Below are 26,531 nucleotides of genomic sequence, written 5' to 3'. Positions count from 1 at the left end.
GACAAGTTGGGGTTGCAGCAAACCCGGAGGTACTTTCCTACAGACTAATGGCAGACCGGGGCACGGGAACAGGGTTGGAATCCAACACATAGGGCAATATTTGAAATCCAAAGGATGTTTAGTCCCAGTTAAGGGATTTACCTAACCTTGGTTTTTTCAGAGCTGTAGATTTCATTTGGTACTCTTACCTGTTTTGTGGGCTTTAGCTCCTCTCAGTTCACCTATGGATTTTTCAGTGCTGCAGGACAGATGAAATATTTTTAAGGTTTTTACTATTCACGTAGCTTTGCAATTATAATTGTGGTTTCTGGTGACAATTAGAACATCCCTCTCTGCGCCCTCCAAGAGAAGTCAGGAGGACCAAACTCTTGAGTACCAAGCGACAGCGTCATACAGGGAGCTTTGTGATGCAGTGCGCGAATGAGAAGTTTTGCTTGGGCGGAGCTCAGAAGTTTGGGATGAAATTCTCAGGGAAAAGGAATTGGGGTGTGGGATATAGTACAGCCTAAATAACAACCATTTGAGCACTGGATCTGCACGAGTGGGAAACCTCGAGCAGCCTCTGAACATTGCCTGGAAAGAGTAGAGCACCATCACACAACAGGACTGGCACTAACATTCTTACTCTTTATTAAGAGACATGGAGAAATGTTTAAGGCATGGATAATGCTTTTCCTTGAACTACAAATCAGAAAAGTCTGAACAACTGTGGTCTTTGTCAGCGTCTTTTCTTCCCCTGTTGTCTTGTCTTTGCTCTTCCGTGTTGGTTTCCATGACGTTGCTCTGTTTCTCATAAAAATGGATGGACTCTTTCCATCACCACCGCCATTTCTCTGCCACGGCAAGCGATCACAACCTGTTCCAAAACATTTCAGATCCCTTCTTAAGATTTTACCTACTGTTACCACAAAAATCTGGTTAGAAAGGAGTTCTGGAGCCTGAGTGACTCCTCTTTCCACATTGTTGGTGAAAGAAAAGAATTTCCTCTACTTCAGCTCCAAAATCATTAGCTGTGTGGAAAAAAAGACTGTGCTCTCCACAGCGACTGCCTTTAGGTCTCTGTGTTTTTAGATTGCTTCTTACAGGCATTTTCTGAATGATCTGAAATGACAGAGACAAAGCCAGTTTAACTTTAAAACTCACATTAACAAAGCATCACTTCAGGACAACGTGGAACTAGAATATTACAGTTCAGGAATCCCAGAATAGTCTTATTCCAGTTTTGGTAACTCCTAGCACTGTAAAAATAAAAAGCAGCTCTAAAAAAGGCTTGGGTCAGGTTAACAATGGAACATTTATGTGTATGTATAGACGTCGGGAGATCAAAGATCTATGGGGAAATCTGTCAAGTAACCCAGTCCTCACCAGCCAGACTTACAAGGAGTTACGCAGCGGCTTCTGCTTGGGTCGGACAAGAACTGCTGAATCGCACGCCAAGTGGATTTCCCAATTCGGAAAGCAAGCGACTCGGCCTGTGTTGAAATGCCCTGTTCTGGCAGAGCCGAACAGCCGCCACGACAGCGATTGGCCTTCCGTCATAAACTGGAAATGGGAAAGAGGTCTTTCGCCACTCGTTTCTAAGACCTGAAGAACACCAATTCCATACTAACCAGTGCAACTGCTGAATTCCCTCCCACAAGAAGCGACAATTAGTCTTTTTATTCACCTTAGTCTGTATTATGTGTCAAAGACCGACCTTTCTTTAGCCCGGCAGGGTAGCATGACACAATCAATATTTCGGGACACATGAGAGAGTAGCGGGGTTATGTTTACATTCAGTCCCTTGGATCCCCCAATTTGAAGGACACGGTGTGAGCGTTTGCTTTCTGCACTTTAGCGGTCTGTGATGTAAGGTGTGTGACCTCAGAAGTCATCAGCTTCACCCGTGTTGCTTGTCTGATCTCCTTGTCAGCTAACAACGAAGAGCTGTGGATCCTGGGGTATGAACATGTCTGTTCTAAGAAAAAACTAACAGTGCCCGAGAAATGTTCGGGGTTTTTTTTGACCATGAAGGAAGCTTAGACTGATGAGATCAGATGGACTCACTTCTGGTCCAGATTTGGGTGAGAAAAATCAATGTGCTTACCCATATTCCGAATAACTTGGGACAGCCTGTTGCTGAAGCTTATAGCTAGAATCACGCTCAGCTATTTGAACAGAGTATGTCTTATATCTTGCTGTCACCACATTAATATATAATGCAATGGGATAGCGTTCAATGCAATGTAACACAAGATAATACAGCAAGTAGCAGCACTAAACAATAAATATCACAAAGTCAAGTATCTACAAAATATAAACTCTTCAAATTGTGGATATACATCTAACTGCTAATATTAAAAATAAATGTGGAAAAACTGAAACTTTCTAAACCGTTTCACTGGTGTGGGATTATAATTTTCAAAGAAATAAATCCAGTACATGAATTTTCTCCCTCTCGGAGATGCCGTTACCGTGCTTTGCCACTGGACGGCAGAGGCACGTACGTTAAAAAGGTACCTAAACGCGCACACTGATACTGATGTTCACAGGTGAGTTACAGACAGTGGAGATTCTGCTTGTAGGATTTTCTTTAGACTTATAAGAATGTCAACTCTTTTAACCTTTCAAAATAGTCATAACTCTCTCACACAAGCGAATTATTAAAATCATGCAAGAGACAATATATAAGGGAAGAAGTGACACAAGCCAGCATTCTCTCTGGGGAGATAGCAACGGTGTTTGGGGAAGAAGACTAAAGAAAAGACAAGAGGGCTTTGTTCTGCAATGTGTTTTTAATAACTGACATTTGCAGTAATTAAGTTTCTGTACTCTTTCAGCAAACTTTATCCTTTATGAGGGCAGCAATTATATCACCAAATCCATCACAAGTTCAACGTCTGCCATCAGGAGAACACAGCAAGTTTCTTTGTGCTAGAATGACTTAAGATTGGATTGAGCCCACCTAAATTAGGGCATCCCACTGCAGCATCTCATTCTGGAGCCTAGGTGGGTCAAGGTCTCTCAACAGAGAAAAAGATGCCTTTAAAAGGAAAAAAAAATTGTAGGGCAGGCATATTCTATAAATGTAGTTGCCATTTCAAACATGCCTTGTCCATAGCGAAGTGCAGTGGATCCCAAATACAGCTGGTTTTTGTGCACGTGGAGGCTGTCAGAGCGACACGTGGTGCTGCTCGGATTGCTGTTGGAGAGCTGCAGTGCATCTCCTGGGCACAGCCCTGCGGATCTGGAAACATCAGGCTTGTTGTGTGCGCACAACCAGGAGGATTCACCTCCCTGAAGTTCAGCTATTTAAATATTAGGTGACTTGATCTAACCTAGTTGTCTAGGCTCCCTTCATAATAGAGGAAAGAAACAAGCCCTCTCAGAAGATAAATAATGATATCCCTCTTATAAAGTCATCTTAGGGGTAATAAACTGCCCTCCGGACCTGCTTGTGTATAACCTTTCACTACGGAGAGAGCGGATAACCTAGTTACTGTTAGGTGAGATTTTTTTGCATCCCACATCTCCTCCATCTCAGTTGTCCCTTTGCTTGTGCTACAGCGGTGACCTGAGATGCTGGATCTGCCCAGGGCACAGGGAGAGCTCTGGAAACGCTGTGCGGAAAGAGCCGCGTGGCCACAGCACCAGCTACGCGTCTGTCTTTCGTAGCCATCACTGCAGTTTCTAATTCCAATTTACAACTCGGACAAAGACAACAGAGAAGACTACAACAGTTTTCCTTTGCAGACTGCCCAGGCTCTCAGCCATTTCACGGGGGAGTCCATTTATTATGTCCCCAGGACAGACAGAGACCAGAGATAGATCGAGACTAGCTTGAGAATAAACTCGTGCCTTGCTCCAACCTCGTTTTCTGAGCAGGTGAATTGCTGCAAAGGCAGTGGGAGACTTTCCACTTTCTCTCCTCTGGTGGAGTCCTGTCTTAAATTAGCCCTCACTCCCACACCAGTGGAAAGAGGTGGAAGATCAGAAACATTGATGAGTCATTGATCCTCCTGGTAAAAACAGATTTCCAAATATCTCCCATCTTCGTGCAAATGGTATTTTTTTTTTAATGGTGAACTCCTACTTCTGTAATCTTCCCTTGTATTAGAGAGAAATGTTGAAATAGTAAAATGTCCTCCAGGTCAATTAGGGTAAATTGCAATTGAGAAAAATAAAAATGTCTAATTTTGAACCATTTCAGTAAAGAAAAGTTTTTATTAGACATTTCAGAAAGTATATTATAGAAATCACACACAATCCTATAATATTTAATAACACTCTATTTTAAGTTAGATAAAACTAGGCAGGAGAACAGGCATGAACCATGTTTTATCTTACTGAGGCAAGTGCCTCAATGTTATAAGATACCAAGTCCCCAAACTTACCTGGCATTTTGAAACTTCTTGATCTAAAATGTAATAACGGATCAAAGTCAAACCACGCCAGCTGACTAGTTAGGCAGCTAGCTTAAAAAGAAGTAGAAATAGTTTAAAATATTCATAGCTCAGGATAACTTAAGTCACTGGGAGAAATGTCTCACCTGGGGAGGTAACACACAGGGGCTGGCGATGCAGCGTTGGAGTAAATATGCTGCCTCCCACTGACATCTCCCAGCTCCGGTGAATCACCTCTAATAAAATCCCTGGTCAAAACAGTCCTCTGTTACAGTAAATTGTCCAGAACTTCTTGTCTTGTAGAGTATTAACATCTCCACTGTAGATACTGGGTAAAAACATTGGTGGTAAAATTAACTTTTGCACCACCGAAGCTTATAAACCAAATTGTCACAACAGTGTAAGCACGGTTATGGGAAGCAGGTGGAAAAGTCTTCAGCTGTTGGAAATCAATGCAAGTCTAACCAGAGCCCCTGGTTCAGTTACTCAGCTGATGTTCATTTGTTTTGCTTCATTTTTTCAGCAGGTATAAATGAGGGGCATCAAGAGCTCAGAGCTGATATGAGCTGCTGGAGGGAGTTCATCTTTGGGGTTAACCAGGAGTTGTCTCCAGAAAAAGGTCAGAGCTCTGCTAGCAGAGGAATACATGAGCAATGTGATGGTGATGGCCCTTGGCCAAACATCTCAAAGCTTGGGGAGGGGTCCCTCTGTACCCCAGGAACGCTGCTGCTTGCATACAGTTAGTGCGAACTGGCAGTGGCTTTTTTTTGCCAGCTATTTCCCGTTTGCAATAAGTGTAGGTAACTGAAAAACCAGTTATTGTGAAGTTTGTCAAGAAGCCTGTGGGTTTTAGTGGCTTGGGTTAAGGTCAAAGTGTTGCTTTAGGGTCAGTAGATTTTGAATTGGGTTGAGTGGCCCTGTGTGTTTTTCTCGGTGAAGGTAAGGGAACTAACGGACTGGGCAGAAGGACTGGAGGAGACTGGGATGGGAGAGTGAGTCCTTACGCTCAGAGAGCCAGAAGGGATGCAACCAGCCATCTTCACTGTTTTACTGTTATTCACGGACCCATTCACAAATCCAGGGTTTAGAGATTTATGGGATGGTTTATTAGTTTTAAGCTCTTCTGCTGTATAATGTCAGCCCCTATTACCTGTATCCTCACAGTGAAATTGGCCTGTGAAGTGCTCGTTGGCTGCCCCAAGGACTTGGCATAGCTACTCTAAACCATCTCTCCGTGCTAGTATTGCCTTGTGCTGAACCTGCCACTGGATGCTACAGTAGAAGTAGTAAATCCAGGCATGTTTTTTAAAAGAGGAAGAACCATGGCAAATGTGAAAGGAGGAAAAAAAAGTGAAACTTAAATGGCTGATCTGTAAGTATGTCTGCCATGCCAGTCTTCAAGCACACAAGACTTATGGACTGAAAATACTTGGGAATGTAATTACCTCCCAGGAACAGCTTACGGGAAAGGTGTCCCCATATCTGTATGGGGGTGAGGGTGGACCAAAATAGCAGAGGTGGCTGTGATGTAAAACTGAAGTGGCTCAGTAGGGCTTTGGAGAGAAGTCACAGGGTTGCCATGGTGGTGAGTCTAGGAGCAGAACCGTCCCTCTGTGCAAACCAAGGACGTGTCTGCTGAGGACATGTAGATGAGTTTATCTTGGCAATTTCTGAGCACCTCGCTGTTTGTTATTGCCTGAAACGAGGTATGTCCTAGCCCCAGGTTGGGGTAGTGCTTTCTGCCATGGCCAGTGCTCACAGTCTGCACCACTGCAGAGACCGGCCCAGTCCTCCGGCTGCTCAACTGCATCCTGCCCTCGACTGCCCTTCTCGCTCTTGCTTTGGGCCCAATTCAGTTAGACTTGTGTCTTCTCCTCCTGCTGTGTTGTCATGTCTCCTTCTCCTCCCTCCTTCCCTTCCTCTGCCTGCCCTCCACCCTGAGCCAGGATCCTCTGGAGCTGGCCTTGCACCCACAGTCAGGTTACCCTTGGGGTTTTTTCAGTCTAAAAGGCATCGCAATATAATGAGACCAGAGCTGACATTCGCTGATGTGGGCAAGTGGTATCTCTGCATGGTCTGTTGTTGTGTGAATACATTCTGGGGTGCCAAAGGCTTTTTTGGAACAGGGGACTGAACCCTGTGTTTCTAAATATCTAATTAGCAGCCTTCGTTTGGGTCTGTGGGTTGGTACACATGGGGAGATGGGATGGAGATGCCCTTGGTTGTTGATACAGTAGGAAAAATGGGAGAGGAAATGAGGATTTGGGAGCCTTGATCGAACGATGGGGTGCTTGTGGGGCAGGGTGTGAGATATGAGCTGCACTGGTGGAGCTGGAGAGGTTGGCTGATGGACTTCTTGACAGTTACCCAACCCCGAAAGGAGAGTGCTGGGCAGGAGCAACTTGAGGGTGGTCAAATACTGGAAGAGGTTGCCCAGAGAGGCTGTGGAGTCTCCATCCTTGAAGATACTCAAAACCTGGGTGGACACAGGTTTGGGCAGCCTGGTCTAGCTCATCCTACTTGAGCAAAGGTGTTGGACTGGATGATCTCAAGAGGTCCCTTCCAACCTCAATGATTTAGTTGTTCTGTAACCTGTGTTAAGAGACAGCCCTGAAGAGCTGGAACTTACTGCTCACTACAAAGGAGACAGGAGAAAAAAAAAACAAAACACAATTTCAAATTTTGGGAGAGGGCTCTTCCTTCCCCTCCCCAGCCCTTCAGTAACCACCTTCCTCTGCCACCCACTGCATTTACCAGGATCCTGCTGTCTTGGGGTCATGGTCATTTTTCTGCCATTAGTAATCTGCTGCCCTAATCTGCTCTAACACCCCAGAAGAGGTGGCAAAGAGAGACCAAAGTGGGCAGGATTAACGTGCTGGGCACAAGAAGAGACCCTTTGGGTGGCGAGTGGGTGGACTTTTGAAAAGTGCATGTCCGAGGTGAGTGACTTTTCCTCTTGACAATGTTTTAGCTTGGATCTCTGAGACCACTGAGAAAATTCAAGACTCAGTCTTGTCTCTCAGTCACACTCCACGGCACAAGGCTGTGGAGCAAAACCCGTGGATCTTAAAACTAGAAAGGGTCTTGCAGTTTCTCTGCAGAAGCGGTGGGGCCTGGACCTCCTGTGGGATGTACACCGTCACACTTCAATTATTTTACTGTGAAAGCTTTCTTCATATGAGGCAATCTGTTCCATAGTCTGTGTCAGTGATGGACATCTCTGTTCAACGCAGGACTGTGCAATTGCCATTTTTTTTCTCAGCGTTATGGTATGTCCCATCAAGCAGAAACGTTTGTGCTGGGGACGCAGCAGGGAAATTCTGTGGAACGGGCATGCCAGGCTGATAACTATTAGTAGATGACTAACAATCTTTGTCTGATGATAAAGTCCCCATCAGAACCAGTGCTGAATTTCTTTTTTTCTTGATTTGTTCTATCCGTAACTGCAAATTTCCTACTTTCTTTTTTTAAGTTCCACGTGTTCTCTAGGGGAAATGCCTGCTATTTCCTTTGCTTTTCTATGAGGAAACACTATGCAGGTCATTGCACGTGTTGATTTGAAATAATCGCTCCCCTTTTTTTGCAAGGAAGCCAAATGCAAATTCCATATGTTTTTTGGAAGCCTGTGTCTCAAGACAAGTGATTTATATAATTGACTTTTCCCTCTAGGAAACAGCTTGGGATGATTTTAATAAGGCCTCAGTAGATGCTGTTAAAAAGTTGGTGCCTGACAAATTGCAATGGTGCAACTTGGCAGGTAGAGTTTATAAGTGTGTGTAAATTGGCTCCACTGTGCATCATTAAAATATCAAGTTCTTTCTCTCCTGGAAATTAGCAGCTCTCTGAGTTTACGCTCAGGTTTGATTATTGCCCTAATCCAGAGGACAGTGAAAGACTGACTCAAAGGGGGAAAAAAAAAAAAAGTCCTTTGAAAACTGGCAGGATCTCTGCAATGCTTTTGTTAAATCCCAAGAAAACTGAAGTGATCCTGGTCTAACCAATTTTATTTAAAGACCATGGGTCATGCAGAGGTATCTGCATTGCATTGTTGGGGGGTGCAGCTTTAAAACGCCTTGGATTGGGCTGGTTTCAAATACGTCTTTTTTTGTGGGGTGATACACTGAAGACTAATGAATCTGGTCTTCACAGCAAAAACTAAATTCAGAAATGATTCTTGGCAAAGAAAACGCTAATCCAGAGCTGTCCTGGGGCTCCTGCTCTGCAGACCTCTTCTGGCTGCTCCTTCTTGCCAGAACCTGGCAAATAGGGGACAAAGTTTTGAGTAAAATCCCAAATTTAACTTCAGAAGAGAGGACGTTGTCAGGGAATCTGACAGTGAATACGGAGCCTATCCATAACGTGAGCTGCAGCGCGGGATTATTCCCTTGTTAAGTGTGAAGACAGCAGAATTACTTCAAATGAGATTATCCCAGTGTCTGAAACACAAATGGTCATTAGAGGGAAAAAAAGGAGGATTTTCAGCAGTCGAGTCTGTCATCAGTCTGTCATCTCATGATAAGCGTTCCTAGTTGGAGAGCTCAAGACTTGACAAAGCTCGGCAATCCCACAACTGGTCAAAATGAAATCATTTTGGCTGTGTTACGCTGGGGATGGTCCTGGCATGGCAGGAGGGGTGGGCGACAAAGCCCCTCTCCCACATGTGTGGTTTCTCTCTGAATTCAGAGATGTGGCCAACATTTGGGGTTTAAACTGGCGGGGACTGGGAGGCCTGGGGTAGCTCTAACCCGGCGTATCATCAGCTGGGGCATGTCTGTATTCTGCAAATGGATTGCTGAGATTTTGTTGTTGTTTTGGTGGTTTTGGGGGGAAAATGACTGGTTTATTATAGAATATAATGGAAGAGCTGTAACTTTAAAGTGTGCATCCTTGGCTAGGGATTTCTCATGGAGGCCACAGCAAAATGAGCAAATTGAGTTGTAACAAGTGACTTTGAGCTATTTGGGTGAGTAAGACGCAGAATGAGTTTCCACGGTACTACAGATATCAGCAGCTTAGGGGTATGGGATAGCAACATTTGAGGGATTTACACCATCTCGGTATCTCCAGACTGCTTGGAGGTGTTACAAGATGAGGAATACTACCTTGGAAAATTTTTTTTACCTTGAGGCAGAATACCCTTTCTACCAGCAATATGTCACCTCAGCAGGCATTTGGGCTTAAGGTCTAATTTTTTTTTCCTGACCAATGTCTCCAAGCTGCAGCAATGACTGCATGTGGACTGAATATTTCAGTGTCTAGTGTATGCTAGTAAGGCTGTTCTTGTGAAGCATTTATTTATGTAAAATTTACTAGGCCTTGGCAAACATATGGTAAATAAAACTGATTAAAATAACAGCATGAAAGGCACAGCTGAGGAAGCTTTTGGTAACTGTTGACGATTTTGATGAGAGCTTAAGGACTCCGTTTGCATGTGGCATGTAGAGTTCACATGCATTAAAAACCTGGGGGTGAGGGCTTTGTAGTGTTGGGCTAACAACGTCACAAACAATCTCATTAAATGGAAAGCCTGATTAGATTAGGCTAAAAGAGTATCTTGAATATTGTGCCGTGTTTCTACTTCTAATGACCCAACTAAGAATATCCCTGCAAATACAGCACGGAGCACGGGATGTAGAGCTGAGCGCCGGTAGTCCTGGGTGACTGCCACCTTGATGGGCCCAATGCATCCCACCCCATCAGAAGCATTTAAGATTTATGACATGAATCTCTCCCTGAAGGTGTTCATACTTGCACATGTTACCACATCACCGCTTTTTAGAAGTTTGCATTTTGGTGAGATAGCTAGCTGCCACGTGTACATCACGCTGGCGGCTAGCAAGGAATAGCCGAGCAGAATGTCAGGCGTTATGTTGTACTAAGGTTGGATTATCAGCACTGGGCTTTAGACATAAGGTCTCGGATTAAAAATGCTGAAAGCAAATAGTAGAAGGTCCCTTTTCGTGGCCGGTATCAGCATGTCATCTCGTGACTATTGGTACAGCAACGTGCTTCAAAGCCTTGCACCACACAGATTTTTCTGCATGAGGTATTGCTCTCTTGTGGCTGTTCAACGAAAAGATGGGTGTCGATCAGTGGAAACGGCATGAAGCTAGTTTAGGAAGATGGAAGGGCACAGTCCTAGCTCTTCTTAGAGCTATGGATGAGATTGATCTCTTCATTATATCTCTTTCTGGCATCTGGGCTTATTACAAAATGATTAGCTCCATTCTTTGTTGCAAAACTTCAGGAGAAGTATGATGTCTGATGGTCCTAGGGCTAACTGCAGTACAGAGAAAGATCTGGACCACTTGGATTTATTCCAGCCACAGCTCTACACAGCCATGGCAGGATAGGTCTGTGCTTTGTAACCCTTGGAGAACTCCAATTTACCTTCTGACACACACGCAGGAATCTTAATTTTGTAAAGATACACACCGCAAACATAGCAAACAGGCTTTAAGAATGACTGAGAAACAGTATTATTTGTGTCAAGAGTGCAGAAGTTATGGGCAGCTTATACTGGAATAGGAACAGCTGGGTTCCTGTACATCAGCTGGAAAGCGGTGCTCCCATAAATGTGCATAATGCACGGATGTTTTCTGGAACCAGAGGGGAATTTTTGTTAGCTCTTCAAAGTAGTGCTGGTAACTTACGTTCCTTGTTATGCCAGGGTACACATCTGCTTCGAGTAGTGCATGGATTTCACAAGCGGTTTAGCTTCTGCCATGTCTGTAGGGGCTATACAAGATGAAAGGTTTGCTCCTGTACAGGAATTAGCGATTGCCCATAACATCAACATGGAAGGCGTTTACACTGGTACATGATGCCGTGCTAGCTGCCCTTGCAACACCAGTATAACTCCCAAGAGTAGACCCAACTATCAAACCACAGCCCTTTAAAAAGGTCCTACAACACAAAAGCCATAGGAATCAAAGGATTTAGGGTGAAGAAATAGTTTATCACATTTCGAGTCCCCTTGACAATACTCTGGAAAAGCCTCATAAATGCAATAAAGGTAGCATCCAGAAAAGCTTCAGAGACACTCCTCCCCAGGCACATCTTCACATGTTTATAAAGCCTCATTAAAGAAAAGAGGCACTTGCCCTTCCAGCCAAGCTAACATTGCTGCCAGTGCTTGCAGAGTTCTGTAGGAATATTCCTACGCTGCTAAATCTGGACCCATCACTTCCTTAACAGATTGATGTTCCTGAGTCTACAGTGAAATCCTTTTTCTGTCGTATGTAGATATTCTAACCAGACGTAGAAAGAAGAAAAAGGATAGTCACGTTTCCTGGAGATACAGACGACTATATACTATCAGTAATTAATTCTTCGTAGCAGTGAGTATTTCTGTGTGAAGTTTCTGTTGTATTTCACCTGAGTAAGCTCCCCGTTTTAAGAACAAGTGATGCTGTGATTTAAAGCACCATGTGCCTTTTATTTCCACTGACTAAATTATTTCTTATGGTAGTTTAAGCTCTGACTTTGGTCCTTTTCAAGCTGGAAGCAAGCTTTTGTGAGAACATGAGACAACAGATGAGCCCGTCTCAGATGGGATATCACAGTCACCTATTTCATCTGGGGTATATTACCTGTCTGTTGATTACCAGGGATTTAGTTCTTCTGTGATGGCATTACTTAAAAATTAGGTCTTTAGCTTCAGCTAGTAATCTAGACCTTTTTGGTGATATTCTTATCACTAAATAATTTATGCTGAACGGTACCCTCAAAGCCCAGCCTGGGTGCTTGGGGCTGTGTCCCACCAAGGCAGCCACCACACAGGAGGGATCTTTGTCTTCAGCTTTCAGCTCTTCGGTCGGACATGGCTTGCAAGAATTAAATTTTTTGATTGATCACTCTTCAGCTTAATATCTCTATTTTGCCTTTTACATTAGGTATACGTGAGTAAAATTTAGATTTTGAGTGTGGCCATACAAATTTGCAAATGTTTTTGAATGGCAAAACAGACCAAAAAATTCACACTATTTAGCAGGGAGGTGCAATTTTGACTAAGTTACAACTTCTTATTTCTTCCAGGTAAACTTCCACAATTATTTCCACAATGAAAGATAAGATGCAGAGGGTCAACCTATCAACGGTATCTGAATTTGTTCTTGTAGGCCTTTCTGATGCTCCGGAGGTCCGTTTTCTTCTCTTTGTGCTGTTTTTGATCATTTATTTGGCTACCATGGCAGGCAACATCACAATCCTTGTTGCCATTAGCACAGACACTCGTCTGCACAACCCCATGTACTTCTTCCTTGGCAACTTATCCTTACTGGATATCTTATGTCCCACTGCCACTGTGCCAAAGATGCTGGAGACCTTGTTACTTGAGAACAAGGTCATTTCGTTCGCCGGCTGCACGCTCCAGCTCTTCTTCCTCATTGATGCTGTAGGCACAGAGATTTTTCTCTTGGCTGTGATGGCGTATGACCGTTACGTTGCAGTGTGTCATCCACTGCAGTACGTGAATATCGTGAGTATGGAACTGTGTGCTCGCCTAGCCATTGGCATCTGGGTAGTAGGATTTTTTAATTCTCTGTTGCACACATCTTTGATTTCCACACTCTTTTTTTGTGATTCTAGGGAAGTTGACCAATATTACTGTGATATTCCTCCTATGCTGGCCCTGTCCTGCTCACCTACGTACAGTAGGGAACTGGTAATTCTCTCAGTTGCTGGGGTCGTGGGAAGCAGCGCCTTTGTTGTCACTCTGATCTCATATATCTACATCCTCTTGGCTATCCTGCGCATGAACTCTTCCGAGAGCAGGCACAAAGCTTTCTCCACTTGTGGTTCTCACTTGATGGTAGTATGCCTTTTCTACGGGACCACCATTTGCACATACGTACGGCCTTCCTCCACCTACTCACCTCACCAGGATAGGATAGTTTCCATGCTTTATGGAATCCTCACTCCCCTGCTAAACCCCATAATCTACAGTCTGAGGAACAAAGAAGTTAAACGTGCCCTAAGAAGAGTGATCCGCCAGGTAAGAACTGCTTTAACAGGACAAGAACATCTCTCGGTCTCTGGTGTCCTCTGGAGCCCCAGCAATTGGATAGGCCCTGCAGTTTGTGACTGATCTTCTCTAACTTTAGCCATCTAAAAGTTAGAGGTTGGAATCAAAACTCCTTCTCTGGGCTCCCTTTACAGTCAAAAGGGAGAGGTGTGCACCTCCAGAAGGCCAACTGGATGGCACAGCTCTAGGTCATTTATCACAGGAGGAGATGACTTCAGCTGGTAATGTTTTTCTCCACTGAGCACAGAGGAGGCTTAGATGAGAGCCTCAGCCTTAGACACAGGTGTTGGACGCATCTCTTGGAGCCTGAATGCTGGGAGTTGGTACCACAGGCACACTCAGACACGCGTTCTTCTGTCCTAAAGCAGCTTACAGGACTGGCGCCTCTTATTGACCACGTTGCTCCTGCAGAAAAGGCAAGCACATCCTTTGTGGGAGATTGACTGGAAGGAAGGCTCCTTTGCCATCGTTTAAGGTCCTCAGTCTGGGTGTGTTTTCAACCAGCATGCCAAGAATCCAACCACAACACCTGCAGTGCCACCAGGCACAATCCGGCCGTCGTTTGCACCATATATCTCAAAATTGGTCTGCCAGAGTGCAAATCAAGTCCCATAAACTAGAGATGTCAACTACGCTGATAGCTATACATTAGACAGCTTTCTAGGACTTCTTTTATGGCCAGTGGTGGGGAAAGGGAGGCTTTGCCGTCATGGGCTTTGTGACCATAGCAGAGGCACACCCTGGCTTTTCTCAGTGCTGGCATACTGAAGGAAGGTTTACAGAGTGTGCTTTAGGTCCGTGGGAGTCCATAAGTAGGAACGGTGCTTCATTCCAGGCAAAAAGTGAAGACGTGGCTGACAAAAAAGGGGAAATGGATGTGCAGAGAGAGGGAGTGCTGTGCGGTCTCCTCTGATCGTGGCAGCTATATATCTGGGTGTATCTTCGCTACGAGGCTCTGTGCTGGGATGATAAACTCTTACAGCTTGAGATGAACCTCAGGCTGTGTTAAAGTGCTGTGGCATGTCATTCCAGCTGCGCTCCTGGCATGCAATAACTGATGTGACTTTGTTTGCAGACTACTCCCTGCTAAAACCCAATGTCAAGGATGTCTGTCTTAGTGGCCTGTTTTGTGGTTGCTGTCTTGGTGTAAAGGATAAGCTAATGACTTTCCTGCAGGAACTCATATCTTAGTGGTAATAAATGCACATTCTTAATATTAAACCAGTGGAAATAATGTAAGCTTCATCCACTCTCAACTGTTGGCCATGTTGACAATGGGTTCAAAAGTCAACTGTAATGACCAAAGAATTTCTCTAGGGTAATACATTCTGGATTTTCTGGTTTTGTTTTTAAGTATATTTCACCAACTTAAGAAAATGCATGCAAGTCCATTCAAGACCACTTGAATTTCAAAGTCAAGCATTAAGAAGTTGGTAAGGCCACCCCATGTAGATGTAACAGTGCAGAGCTTCCCACAGAGTTCAATGTCCTGACCTACAGCATGGTTGGGATTCAGTTTTCTAAACACAAGTTTTAATGGCATGCAAGCTGGCCCAGTGTGTTATTCCTGGTCCATAGTTTCTGATCCATAAAAAGTACAGACTACTGTCTAACACTAAAAGTGTTTCCCTTTTACACCTTGGTAGCTTTTTGAATGTTTGGTGTTGTATCTGTTGGATAGGAGAGCAGCAATCAACCACAAGTACCAGTGTGAGGGCTGATGTGCGCCGAGTGGGTCAGCGTTAATACAACCTGTGTATATGCCTGGATGGAACAGGGGACAGACCGTTTCAGCGAAGATGACTTCAGAAGTGTAGATGTGAGAGCAACCAGTCGTATTATAAAAGGAGGTTTTCCCAGCTTCATAGCTGAGGAAGACCTCAGCCTGCGTGGGTTTGGCCGTGAACAGCAGTGGGGTCAAAGGAGTGGTCGTGGCCATGATTTTCATGCCACAGCTGCGCTGCCCAGAAGCCCATCTCGTGCGTGGGGTCCTGACTTACAGCAGACCCCCACAGCCCGGTGGGTTTTGTCCCTACTTCAGCCCCTCAGCAGTGGTGGCTGGAGGCACAGACGGATGAGCCCAGCACGCGGGGGTAGGCGGTGAAATGCCGAGAGCCGCGTGGCAGCTCCTAGGTGATGCCGGTGAAATAGATGTCCCTGGGGCTCCCCGAGAGCACCAGGGTGGGGTGAGCTGTCCGAGGGTCCAGAGTCACTTCTAGGGCAGAGCAGGGATGATGGGGAAGCAGAGAAAGCCAAGGAGGGGAGAAGTGGATTCATGTGGGAAAGAGAAGATGATGATGATGACCCCCTGCCCCAGCACTACATCTTTCTGCTTTGCCACCGACACACACAGGCTTTTCATTGGATTCAGTGCATCCTAACTAGCTAGGCAGAGAAGGAAAGATGTGAGGCTCTACTTTCCTATGCTGGCCTTGTAACCCAGTCTTGGATGTTTTGTCCAATCTCTCTCTCACCCGGGAACAGAGCACTAGCTGCAGATGTGGGAGTCAGGGCACCCTTCTGGTGTCTATTCCTTTTGGATTTGAGGAAAGACCTGCTGTGACCTGTGTTCCTGCTCTGAATTCAATCTTAATTCCCCTATATCAGAAGAGCTGAGGGGGGAGAAAACAATCCCGGTGTTCTTATAGAGCATTTTCAACCACAAGTGAAGTCTTCCCTAGTGAAGACTTGTAGAAGGTTCAAGGTAGTAGGTTTTATTTGTTCCTGTGGCATCATAAAGCGGCATCTCTAATGTCATCCTTTCTGCTGGAGACTGGCTTCTGTGTTGGTACCCTGAACCCTGGAGCCCAAGCTACTTAGCTTAAGGATAATAATTCTTTTTTCAACACAACCATCCCTCCACTTAGCTCAGGGAGTTCATGGTTTAATTCCAACACTCTCTGAAATGCACCCATAGTTGAGCTCTTCCAGTGCTTAACGACTTCATGGTCTCCAAGTAACACCTTGTCCTACCCAGTCATGGTAATAAGATGTCTCTATCCTGCTAGATCCTGTAGGGATAGTGTATGTGTTTCCACATGTCAGATGGCAGAAACACAGACCTCTTCACCTTGTCTGAGGTGGAACTCGAACACAAAAATCCTCGATCCTTTTTAAAATGAAACCCCAAACATATTAAATTATGTTTTAGGGATTAGTCATGAAATCTCTCTCTGCTTGTTGGGTGTATGTCGTTTCCTGCAGTTCATCCCTCTTTTCACCACCATTTTGGTGGTACCTGGGTAGCTGAAATACAGGAGCTGATGTAGAGTATCTAGAAATTGGCAGCGTGCTACCATCATGTAGGCAGCCCTCCTTGAAGGGGTGGTACCTAACACAAACCTGGTGGAGCTGCCTGCTAAAACTTGGGCTCAACTGGCATAAAGGAACCCAGAAAATCTAGTTCTGTTTTAGGCTTCTATAAAGTCTTACATTTGAGATTTATCCTGCTATATTTGTCTTCCAAATAGAAAAAATCTTGAGCCAAAATGCTTACAAATATTCTCAATGGACTCGCCTGACGCTGTCTGTAGTTGCAGAGGTCACAACGTGAGGTGACATGTGAGGCACTACCATGTTACGGAGCCATTGCAAGAGTGATTGTCACCGTATGAAATGAGCTCCTAGGGACAGCTCGGTGACATACCCCTCCTTTGGGTGTGATGGGAAATAGGAAGCCCTGCGATAGGAAGGGGACTGCCTACTCTCTATCACAACAGGCAGGTGTGGCAACAAGCAGTCTTAGATATTGCTCCCTTTTCTCTTTGGCAGGGACAGCCAACTTACTTGCACATTTAATCATTCTCTTTTGATGAGTCTCAGGTTCTTTTAGACCTGTTTGGACTCTTGAATCTCTGTGGAACTCACAGAGAGAAATACAGCCTTGGTACTGTCCTTCGAAGGGCTTATTTGACCTCCTCGTTCTTCAGGCTGTAAATCATAGGATTCAGCATGGGAATCGCCAGAGCATAAAACACTGCGCTTCGAAGGGCTTATTTGACCTCCTCGTTCCTGAGGCTGTAAATCATAGAATTCAGCATGGGAATCGCCAGAGCACAAAACACTGCAATAAAGGAGAATTTTGAACAGGGTGGTAAGCACGTGAAGGAGCCTGTCCCACAGAAGACGGTGGCAGGAGTCAGGTGGGAAGCAGAGGTGGAGAAGGCTTTTCATCTGTCTGTGGTGGACTTAATCTTGTGGATGGCAACTCCGGTGCAGAGGTAGGAGATGAGAATGAGGATGGTTGAGCACAGGTGAAACGGACCGGAGCAGTGAGGTACGTGTGAGAGCAGAAGAGCTTCGAGATGGAGGGCACAGCACAGAAATGACTGATGATGGAATTGCAGAAGGACAGGTGGAATATAAATAACATCTGAATAGTTGCATTCACACAGCTCATGAAGTAGAAGGCACACACAAGGAGCCCACAGAACCTCTTGGACGTAATGACAGGGTAGAGGAAGGGGTTACAGATGGCTGTAAACCAGGCATACGCCGTTACAGGCAAGAGGTAGCACTCTCCTGTCACTGCCGTGCACCCTGTGTACGATATGACTTCTGTCTCGGCCACAAAGGTCATCATTCACTGGCTCTAGGTAGCTAACATCTAAGAAGGAAAGGATGATGATGATGAAGTACATGGAGGTGTGGAACCTGGAGTTGATCCAGATGAGCACAATCATCCCCAGATTTCCCATTAGAGTCAACAGGTATATTCTTCCTAAACTAAGATGTTTTGGTTTTGTTTTGGAATATTTTCCCAAAATTGTGTTCAGTGTGCTACTGGTTTTCAGTATTCCTTGGTGAGGAATGGCACAAACCAAAAAAACCCAAACCACCAACCCGCAGAATAAGACAAGAGACATATATGCGTATACAAACCTGAGTAACCTGCTGAAAATGTCAAGGTATCCCGGTTCGCAGCTGGCAGATATTCTAATCTAATGATTTGAGATTGTCTACCTACTTTCCTGTCAAAAAGAAAGCCTGTAATTTATCGAAGCTCACCACAGAAAAAAAAAAAAAAGTTCATCAACAGAAAGTAATGGTCCCAAACAGCATAAAATAGTGTAATTTGAATTTCTGAAGTCTCCTAGTATGTTGCAAGAAGCATCGAATCTTTGCTTGTTTTCCTTCCTCATGAGAGTAGTTTTTATTATCTTGAGTGCCGCCTCCTGGATTATTTATTCATGAACAAATTCATGAAGGTCCCTTGAGCCAGGGCCTTCCTCTTGGAAGCCCCTGCATGTCCAGCTGCTGTCCTGGTGCCCAGTGCCCTCTCTGCCCGCCCCGTGCCCCATCCTGCCCCGCAGGCTCTCGGGACGGAGCTGGGAGAGGTCGAGGGCAGAGGCAGTTTGGTGCAAGGGGACCCTCCTCTACCTTGGGTTCCCCATGGTTTGGGTTGGAGAGGGGCAATCCTCACCCCTGGGACATCCCCTCCTTCCTCCTCCTCCAAGCAGGGCCCATGGGACAGGGACACAGCAGGGACAGCTGCTCATACGGGAGGGACAGGACTCCCCCAGGACCCTGGGGTGGGGCTTGTTCTGCAGCAAACTCCAGGAAAACCACATCTCTCATGGACGTTGGGGCATGGTGGCCATGACTATGGCCCCCTGGGCATGCTGTCCCCAGCACAGGGCAAGAGCATGGCCTCACCTGGATTCTTGGGCTCCTGTCCGCCTCCTCCACCACCATCGGCTGTGGGGAAAGACCTTCGGGCACACCGGCGCTGGCTCAGTGACCTCGGCCAAACCCTGACCTGTGCTGTGTGGGGGTCTCTGCCAGCCCCAATTTCCTTGAGGAAATTTCTGTCTCTCTCCCCATCTGTATTTTTTCTTTTGCCATCTCTTTTTGCTTCTGCCCTTCACTATCTTACTTTCTTCACCTCTGTCCCTCTGTCATTCTGCCTCTCCTCTATCCCTCTATCCTGTTCCCCATCCCTCTTTTTTTATTTCTCCAACTCCGTCCTCCCTGTTGCTCTTTCTATCCTAGTATCCTTCTCCCTGTCCTCTTCTCTGTATCCCATTTTCCATCTCCCTGTCCCTCAACAACTTCTTTATCCCTCTGTCCCTTTTCCTGTCTTTTTCTCTGTTCCTAATGCTTCTTTCTCCATCTCTGCCTTGATCCCTGTCCCTTTTTTCCTCTTATTGTCCCTCTGTCCTTTTTCTTCTCCTTGCCTTTTCTCTCTTTATCTCTGTCCCGTTCTGTGTCCCATCTTTTCTCACTATACACCCCTGCAGGACTCGAAATGTCTCTGAATCATCTTCAGTCCTTGTGGGCAGCTCTACCAAATCGTTCTTTTCAGGAGCTAATCTAGGAATTAGTGCTTGCCACCTACTTTCTTACTGCATAGCTTGAACCAGCTATGCTGTGCTAGATGGTCAATTTTGTTCCTTGTCAGATGGCGTCCAAACACTATATATGACGTCAAAAAAAGGTCATACAGTGGGGAGAGAAGTGCCCACCTGCCCAGGACGATGCTCTGGAGGGCAGGGGACTTCTGGCTCTGGGAAGAACTGAGCATGAGCCCTGGGAAGATGGCTGGCTCCCGGGAGGCTGGCTGCGGTGGCAGGGAAGCAGACCTGAGGCTCTGGTGGACAGAGGGAGACTTTGCTAAGGCTTCTTACATTGCCCAGAGAGGTGGTAGATGCCCTATCCCCGGAAACATTCAAGGTCAGGTTGGACGGGGCTCTGAGCAACCTGATTGAGTTGAAGATGTCCTTGCTCGTTGCAGGAGGGGTTGGATTAGATGACCCTTAAAGGTCCTTTCCAACCCAAATGATTCTACGGTTCTATGATTTTGCAGAGCCTGAGGGAGCTGTGAAAGCCAAAAGATGTGAAATCTACCTGGAGCAGAGACTCCAGGTAGAAGGGATTAGCTCTGAAAGCCAAGAGGACAGTCAAGCACTGGAAGAGGGGCCCAGCCTCCATTCTTGAAGGTCTTCAAGACCTGGCTGGATAAAGCCCTAAGCAACATGATGTGAACTCCATGTTGAAACTGTATTAAGCAGGAGTTTGGAGGCAGAGGCATCCCTGAGGTCTTTCCAACCTCAGCCTGTGAGCAGCCTGGTTTTTTTACCAATTCTGACCATGCTGAAGAGCCAGGACCTTTGCAGAGACCCCCACGCATAATACGTGATGTGGAAACAGTAACGCTAAATCGGCCAGCACGTTGAATGAGATGTGCTGGTACATCCATGCACGCAGGCAGGACTCCTCGCTATTCTGCCACTGCTCTCTGCCGGCATGAGTATGGCAGAGCAGCTCCTGGATGTGTCTTCTTCATGGCTGTTGGAATGTTTTCCACTTACCATGCCTCTCTGCTTTAATTTACCATCCCTTTTTTGCTTTAATAGATGCTCTCAGGGGACTTCTGTGCATCCCTAATCCTGCTGTTGGCAGCAATTTTATCGCTGCTGCCAGGGAGCCACCGAAGAGAAGCCCTGGCTGAATTGCCACTTGCTCTCTGGACAACTCAATGTTGGTATCAGTTGGTGCCTACCAAAAGGCTCTGCAAGCCAGTGATGTCCTCCATGGAAGGAAAATGGTCCTTCCTAGATGACAGCATCCTGGAGGGAGCAGACCTGCAGGACCAGAAGGGCTGGGTGCTAACCCCAGCCTTTTCCCCAGCTGGTCTGGTGCCTTGGGGCTCTGGTGTGGGATGGTCCCTGGGTGCACCCAGGGTGCTCACTTCAATGTCACAGAGGCAAACCCACAGCCCCCACAGCTGCTGGTTATTCTGCAGGGGCCTGGCAGGAGCTGAAGCCAGCAATGCTTTCCCTGGGGACGCAGGGCTGTGAGCTGTGTGGACCCCAGACCTAACGGATGGCCCTTTCAGTCACCCCAGGAGAGCCGAGGGGACAGGGCTGGCTCTGCAGCTCCTCCAGCAACCTCCGACCAGTCTATGGCCAAGTGCATCCTCACAGGCAGATACTGGAGCTCATCCCACTTAGGTTTGGACATCTAACTCTAAGATCCCAAATGTTTCAGCCAGCCCTGTTACGATGGGATGGATCACCCTCAAGAAGTGGCTTCCACCACTGGAGGAGGCCCTCAGAAGCACTAAAGAGGATGTGTTGATTTTATAAGCAAGTGCTAAGGGAGATACAATGCACCACCTGCATTGCTACAAGAGCTGTTTCCTGAGCGTGCATCCACCTTTAGTTTCCACCACCTTCAAGAAGTGGTCTCCCACTGGAGCCAGCTCGGAAAACAGCTGGATCCCCTGGCCAGAACTGGTGGGTTAAAGGAGTCCCCAAACTGGGCTGGTCTTGGGTGTTAGGTATCTGGAGGGAACAACTATCTCTTTTTCCCTCCATGTTCTTCATGCTTGAGTTACTGGATAAAATGTGGAGAGCAGGATGCTGTGGCGAGAGCAGAGCTTGATCCTGATGCAGGTGAGTGCAGCTGTGAGCACAGAGAGCATCAAGTAAGCCCATCGCAAGCCCACCTGCACAAGCCAGAGGAGCACAGGGATGCACAGCGGCAGGTGGGAACCCAAATTAAGGACTTGCAAGGAACGACCATCCTGTCCGGGCCCTTCCCAGAGCTGTCTCAGCAGAGCCATCAGCTCCAGTGTCCAGTTGTGAAACCCATCACCATGAGCCATTGGGTGTAGCTCTCCAGACCAGGTGGGTCAGCTACTGGGACCTGGAAAGTCCTGACCAGTGTGATGGTCTGGACCAGCAACTGGAGAAGGGCTGCAGCCTTGGGAGCCCATATCTCCAGATATCAGCAACTGGGGAGACTGGGACCCAGGGGCAGCTACTGGGCAGACTGCATGTCTGAGCTCAGCTGCTGGAGGATCCACCTTTTCCATATGTGTGTATATATATACGTGTGTGTTTTTTTTTCTCACTAGTGGACTTCCATCCTGCTCTGCAAAAGAGGGGAGCAGGATCAGGCCGTCGGTGCTGTCTGTGTTCCTGTGGGAGCTCCAAGTGTCTGCCTGTGGCCTGTGTGACCACCCACATATGTATGTATACATACATGTACCTGTACACATGTATACATGTAGTGGGTATGCACGTTCTGGGAAGACATCTTCAGCCTCACTACCGGTTGGACCTGGGGAGATGCAGCGGCAGCAGCCTCATCTCTCTCGGGCTGTTGGATCACACATGATGTATTTCCCCCTAACAATCGCAAAACCAGAAAAGTGAGGATATAATAGCAAATTGATTTCTGTACTTTTGTTGACTTTTTCTTCAGTATATAAACATCCACTTTAACCAAAAATTGCAGTACAAACAAAAGTAGATTTAACCCAACTGGCCACTGCAAAGATAAACACTGATTTCCCTAAACTGATGCATTAATAAACAGTTATTGTAGTTTATTCTCCAGAAACAGAGGAAGAAAAAGTTCTTCCGATTCAATTCCTTCTACAAAATGTATTGTCTTGTGCTTATTTTTTTCTTGCAAAGTTAAGTACATAAGTAGTATTACTTATCCTCCACATGTATTATTTCTGATATATTGACAAACTCCCAAAATGTCAACTTCAGAGAGAAATCCCTACAGGACGCCCTTGGGGAAATCTCACTCTGTTTTTCAGGTGCCCTAGAGAGGCTATGAAGATTTATCCCATGGGCACGTGATCAATGGGACACCGTTCTGGTTTCATAAAGACCGACAGAGCCTGTTTTTTGCCTTCAGCATAATAATTGCTGAGTGTGGGTCTGCAAACAACATGGGAGACTTTTGAAATGAGAGAAGGTGGGTGAATTTCTGATACAAAGTCATGCTGTATGGTAAGGTGTTGACTGTCCTCACGAGTCTCAGGTGACAATTAAATAATTTTGTGCGTGGATAAAATCTTCCATCAACACCTGCTTGATGATCCTACCTGACTGTAATTTCACTGGGATGGAGGAGAATTACGAAAAACCGCAGAAGCTCTGATGTAAGGTAGGAAAAGTAAAGATTTTATTAAGAACCTAGTGATAAAGAATGCAGCAAAGATGCAAAAGAAGAGGAGGAAAATGACAATGCACATCGAATACACATTGAATAACACTTTTAAACATGGATTCACTAGGAATTTGAGTATCACAGTGGATAATAAACACAACAAATTAGGATTCTTAGTTTAGCACTGTGTTTAAAACACATGGCTAAAATTAGCTTTTCCCAAGTCTGTCATTTTGTCTTGTCCATGGCCCATCTTCAAAATGAAGGGTGGCAAAATCCCTTACCATTATTATTCAGTTTTGAAAGTTTCTCTGAATCACTGGTATCCAGATAAATGGCATAATAGTCTGAAGTTCCAAGTCTGGCTTTGTAGGCACCCGTAGGTAGCAGGACACGACCATTGCTCCTGTAGATGGTGCTGCAACATTTGACACCAACATAAAATTGCAAAAGAGTGTAACTTTCTTGTTGGCATGGCTGCTCCATCCTTTCATCTCATTCCCCCCAGTTAACTTGTCCTTACTCTGGACCTTCACTTGAAGGTCACATAACATACGAAGGCCACCTGCTCTCAGTAAGTTTTCTTCATCAGTGGTGTTGTTTCAGTGGTTGTACGCACTTGGTTATATCTTAGATTATTCGTTCCTTTGCCATATGTGCAGACCTTTCTCCTCTCAGCAATCTCAGCACAAATTTAGACACCTAAACTTCCTAAGTGTAGCTCTACACTGTCTGTCTACCCTCTCGTTAAATGCAAGAAGTAAGCACCTATAAGTGATAATTGTAGAGAGCTTAAGGTATGTCTTAGTATACTGAAAAGGGGGTTGGAAAGTATGCAATTGTAGGTATCTTTGAGGCTCTTTGAGGAAGACTGAACAATGAAAACTTCCTTATAGAGAAGTAATATGTAATTCTGTAAAAATGCTGAGATTATTCTCACTTGATTGATCCCTGAAGTTTCTGATTAGATATGTTTAATAAAAATCTATATTATTTAACTACAATTGTCTCTGGATTTTTAAATGAATGATATGTATTTTACATGTATGCTTGAGCAGTTTTGCATCAACTATGCAAAAGAGACCAAAATCCTGAACTGGAAAGGAAGTAATGAAGGGAAAATTTGCCTTAAGATTTACCCACTTTGGCAATCTTTGGTCAAAATGTTAAAAGTGAAAGTGTCGATCTTCAGGAGTTGTGTTGTGTGCATGATGGTCTGCAGGGTGACAGCTGGGATTGATATCCTCTCCCGTTCAACATCTACAGTGCAACTGTCAACATCTGAGCAGGTCATCTACCCTCTGAGGGTACCCATAGTCCAGGTCCCCTCAGAGGGTGAGTTGTCTTATCCCAAGCAAAATCGTTCATAGCAGGTCAGAAAAGCCAATTTTTTTTTTATGTTGCCTGGGAGGACAGATAATCAGCTCGCTCATAGCTGTGTGTAGTATGGTCATCCAAAGCAAGCTGGATCTTACTTCTAACGACGGAGGAATCAATGCCAGAAGGAAGGACTATACCTAGCCTGTGGATAGATAAAAAGATATAGCTAAAAAGCACAGCCACTGTCTCCTAGGATGTCAAATTCCAAATTACACTTCCACTTTGTGATGGAACCTTGTATTAACGGTAGCCTTAAGATGTTTGAAATGAACTAGATGTTCGGAATACAGGAAAAAATCATCAGCGTGAACAAGGTTACATGACTGCAACTGTGGACAGGATATTTATGAAACACTTCATGTGCCCCAAAAAATCTTTGTGCAGATATGGGACTTGAAACCAGAAGGGAATCATAGGTCGAAGGAAAGGTTGTGACAAACTGCTTTCTGTTAAGGACTTAAGCAAAAAAACCTTCTAAGAACCGCTGGTGTTTCTTCCTGAGATGGCACTGTCATTGCAAGAAAAAAATCAGCAGTTCTTACTTTTTTTTCTTTTCCATTTAAATTCAGTGACAAGTTCAACTTTTTACATTGATATTTATGAAGTGGAAATCGCCTCAGGAAGTTTTTCACCCTCTTCCCTCCACGTCTCTCTGCAGCGATGTCAAAATGGCTGATGAGAACTGCACCGAGGTCACCCAGTTCACCTTCTCGGGACTCACAGAGCACCCACAACTGAAGCTCGTCCTCTTCATGCTCTTCTTGGGCACCTACATGTTGACGTTAGCTGGAAACCTCGGCCTGATCGCCCTCATCAGGGTCAGCCCCCAGCTTCACACCCCCATGTACTTCTTCCTCAGTAACTTGTCCTTCTTAGACATTTGCTACTCCACCACCATCAGCCTCAAGATGCTGCTGGACTTTCCAGCAAAAACCAAAGTAATTTCTTTTACTGGCTGCCTCACGCAGATTTATTTCTATACTGTTTTTGTTACAGCTGAGACTTACCTGCTGACTGCCATGGCCTATGACCGGTACGTGGCCATCTTCAAGCCCCTGTTCTACAAGGTTGTCATGTCCCCTGGTGTCTGCATGAGCCTGGTCGCTGTGTCCTACCTTTCAGGGCTGCTCAATGCCACCGTGCACACAAGCGCCTTGCTCCGGCTGTCCTTCTGCGGTTCCCTGATCATCAACAACTTCTACTGCGACGCGCCACCACTCCTTGTTGTCGCCTCCACTGACACGCACCTCAACGAGGGTTTAATGTTTGTGATTGTGGGTTTCAATATAATCGCCACCAACCTGCTCATCCTCACCTCCTACGCCTGCATCGTGGTGGCCGTGGGCAGGATGGGCTCCGCCACAGGCAGGCGCAAAGCCTACTCCACCTGTGCCTCCCACCTGACAACCGTCATCATTTTCGATGTGTCTGCTTGTTTTAATTACATGCAACCCATTTCATCGAACTCACTGGAGAGCAAGAAAATCGCATCCATCTTCTACACCATTGTAGTCCCCATGCTGAACCCCATGATTTACAGCCTGAGAAACAAGGAGGTGAAGCATGCCCTTACCAGTTTTATCAGGAGGAAAATGTACTTCTGAAAGACAATCTCATGTTATATTATTCTCCTTTTTTTCTCTCTCTAAGGAGAATGTTTCACGTAGGTCTCTGAGACTGGTGCCTCCAAAACCATTTGGCACTTCATATGTCAGGGCTGAAAAATTCATTAGTCTGCTCTCAAACTGTGCCCACTAACATAGCTACGTCGCTCTTGTCTCAAGAACAAACTTCTTGCCCAGCTACTCTACCTCCCACGTAATAATCATGAT

At 45.6% G+C, this 26,531-nt stretch overlaps 3 protein-coding genes across 3 annotated transcripts; 2 read left to right on the top strand and 1 right to left on the bottom strand.

Moving 5' to 3' along the window:
• The first annotated feature begins 12,456 nt into the window (after positions 1–12,456).
• Positions 12,457–13,850, top strand: LOC104157605 (olfactory receptor 1361-like). The gene is made up of 2 exons (XM_009695008.1): positions 12,457–13,377; positions 13,773–13,850. The coding sequence occupies exons 1-2, from the start codon at positions 12,457–12,459 to the stop codon at positions 13,848–13,850; spliced, it is 999 nt and encodes a 332-aa protein (XP_009693310.1).
• A 3,420-nt stretch (positions 13,851–17,270) lies between these two features.
• Positions 17,271–17,986, bottom strand: LOC104157604 (olfactory receptor 482-like). The gene is given in 2 exon segments (XM_009695007.1): positions 17,271–17,398; positions 17,800–17,986. Coding segments are annotated over 2 exon segments (315 nt in total).
• A 7,381-nt stretch (positions 17,987–25,367) lies between these two features.
• Positions 25,368–26,303, top strand: LOC104157603 (olfactory receptor 8D1-like). The gene has a single exon (XM_009695006.1). The coding sequence runs from the start codon at positions 25,368–25,370 to the stop codon at positions 26,301–26,303; it is 936 nt and encodes a 311-aa protein (XP_009693308.1).
• Positions 26,304–26,531: the final 228 nt, after the last annotated feature.

Source organism: Cariama cristata, unplaced genomic scaffold (genome assembly GCF_000690535.1).
Source record: "Cariama cristata isolate BGI_N322 unplaced genomic scaffold, ASM69053v1 scaffold2042, whole genome shotgun sequence".
Taxonomy (NCBI): domain Eukaryota; kingdom Metazoa; phylum Chordata; class Aves; order Cariamiformes; family Cariamidae; genus Cariama; species Cariama cristata.
This window is presented reverse-complemented; position numbering and strand designations above follow the sequence as displayed.

Excerpts from the sequence above, each read along its gene's own strand:
- LOC104157605 (XM_009695008.1), top strand. The coding sequence starts at position 12,457 with ATGCAGAGGGTCAACCTATCAACGGTATCTGAATTTGTTCTTGTAGGC. Across the intron at positions 13,378-13,772 it reads TAAGAAGAGTGATCCGCCAG|CAGCTTACAGGACTGGCGCC; the intron begins GTAAGAACTGCT and ends TCTGTCCTAAAG.
- LOC104157603 (XM_009695006.1), top strand. The coding sequence starts at position 25,368 with ATGGCTGATGAGAACTGCACCGAGGTCACCCAGTTCACCTTCTCGGGA.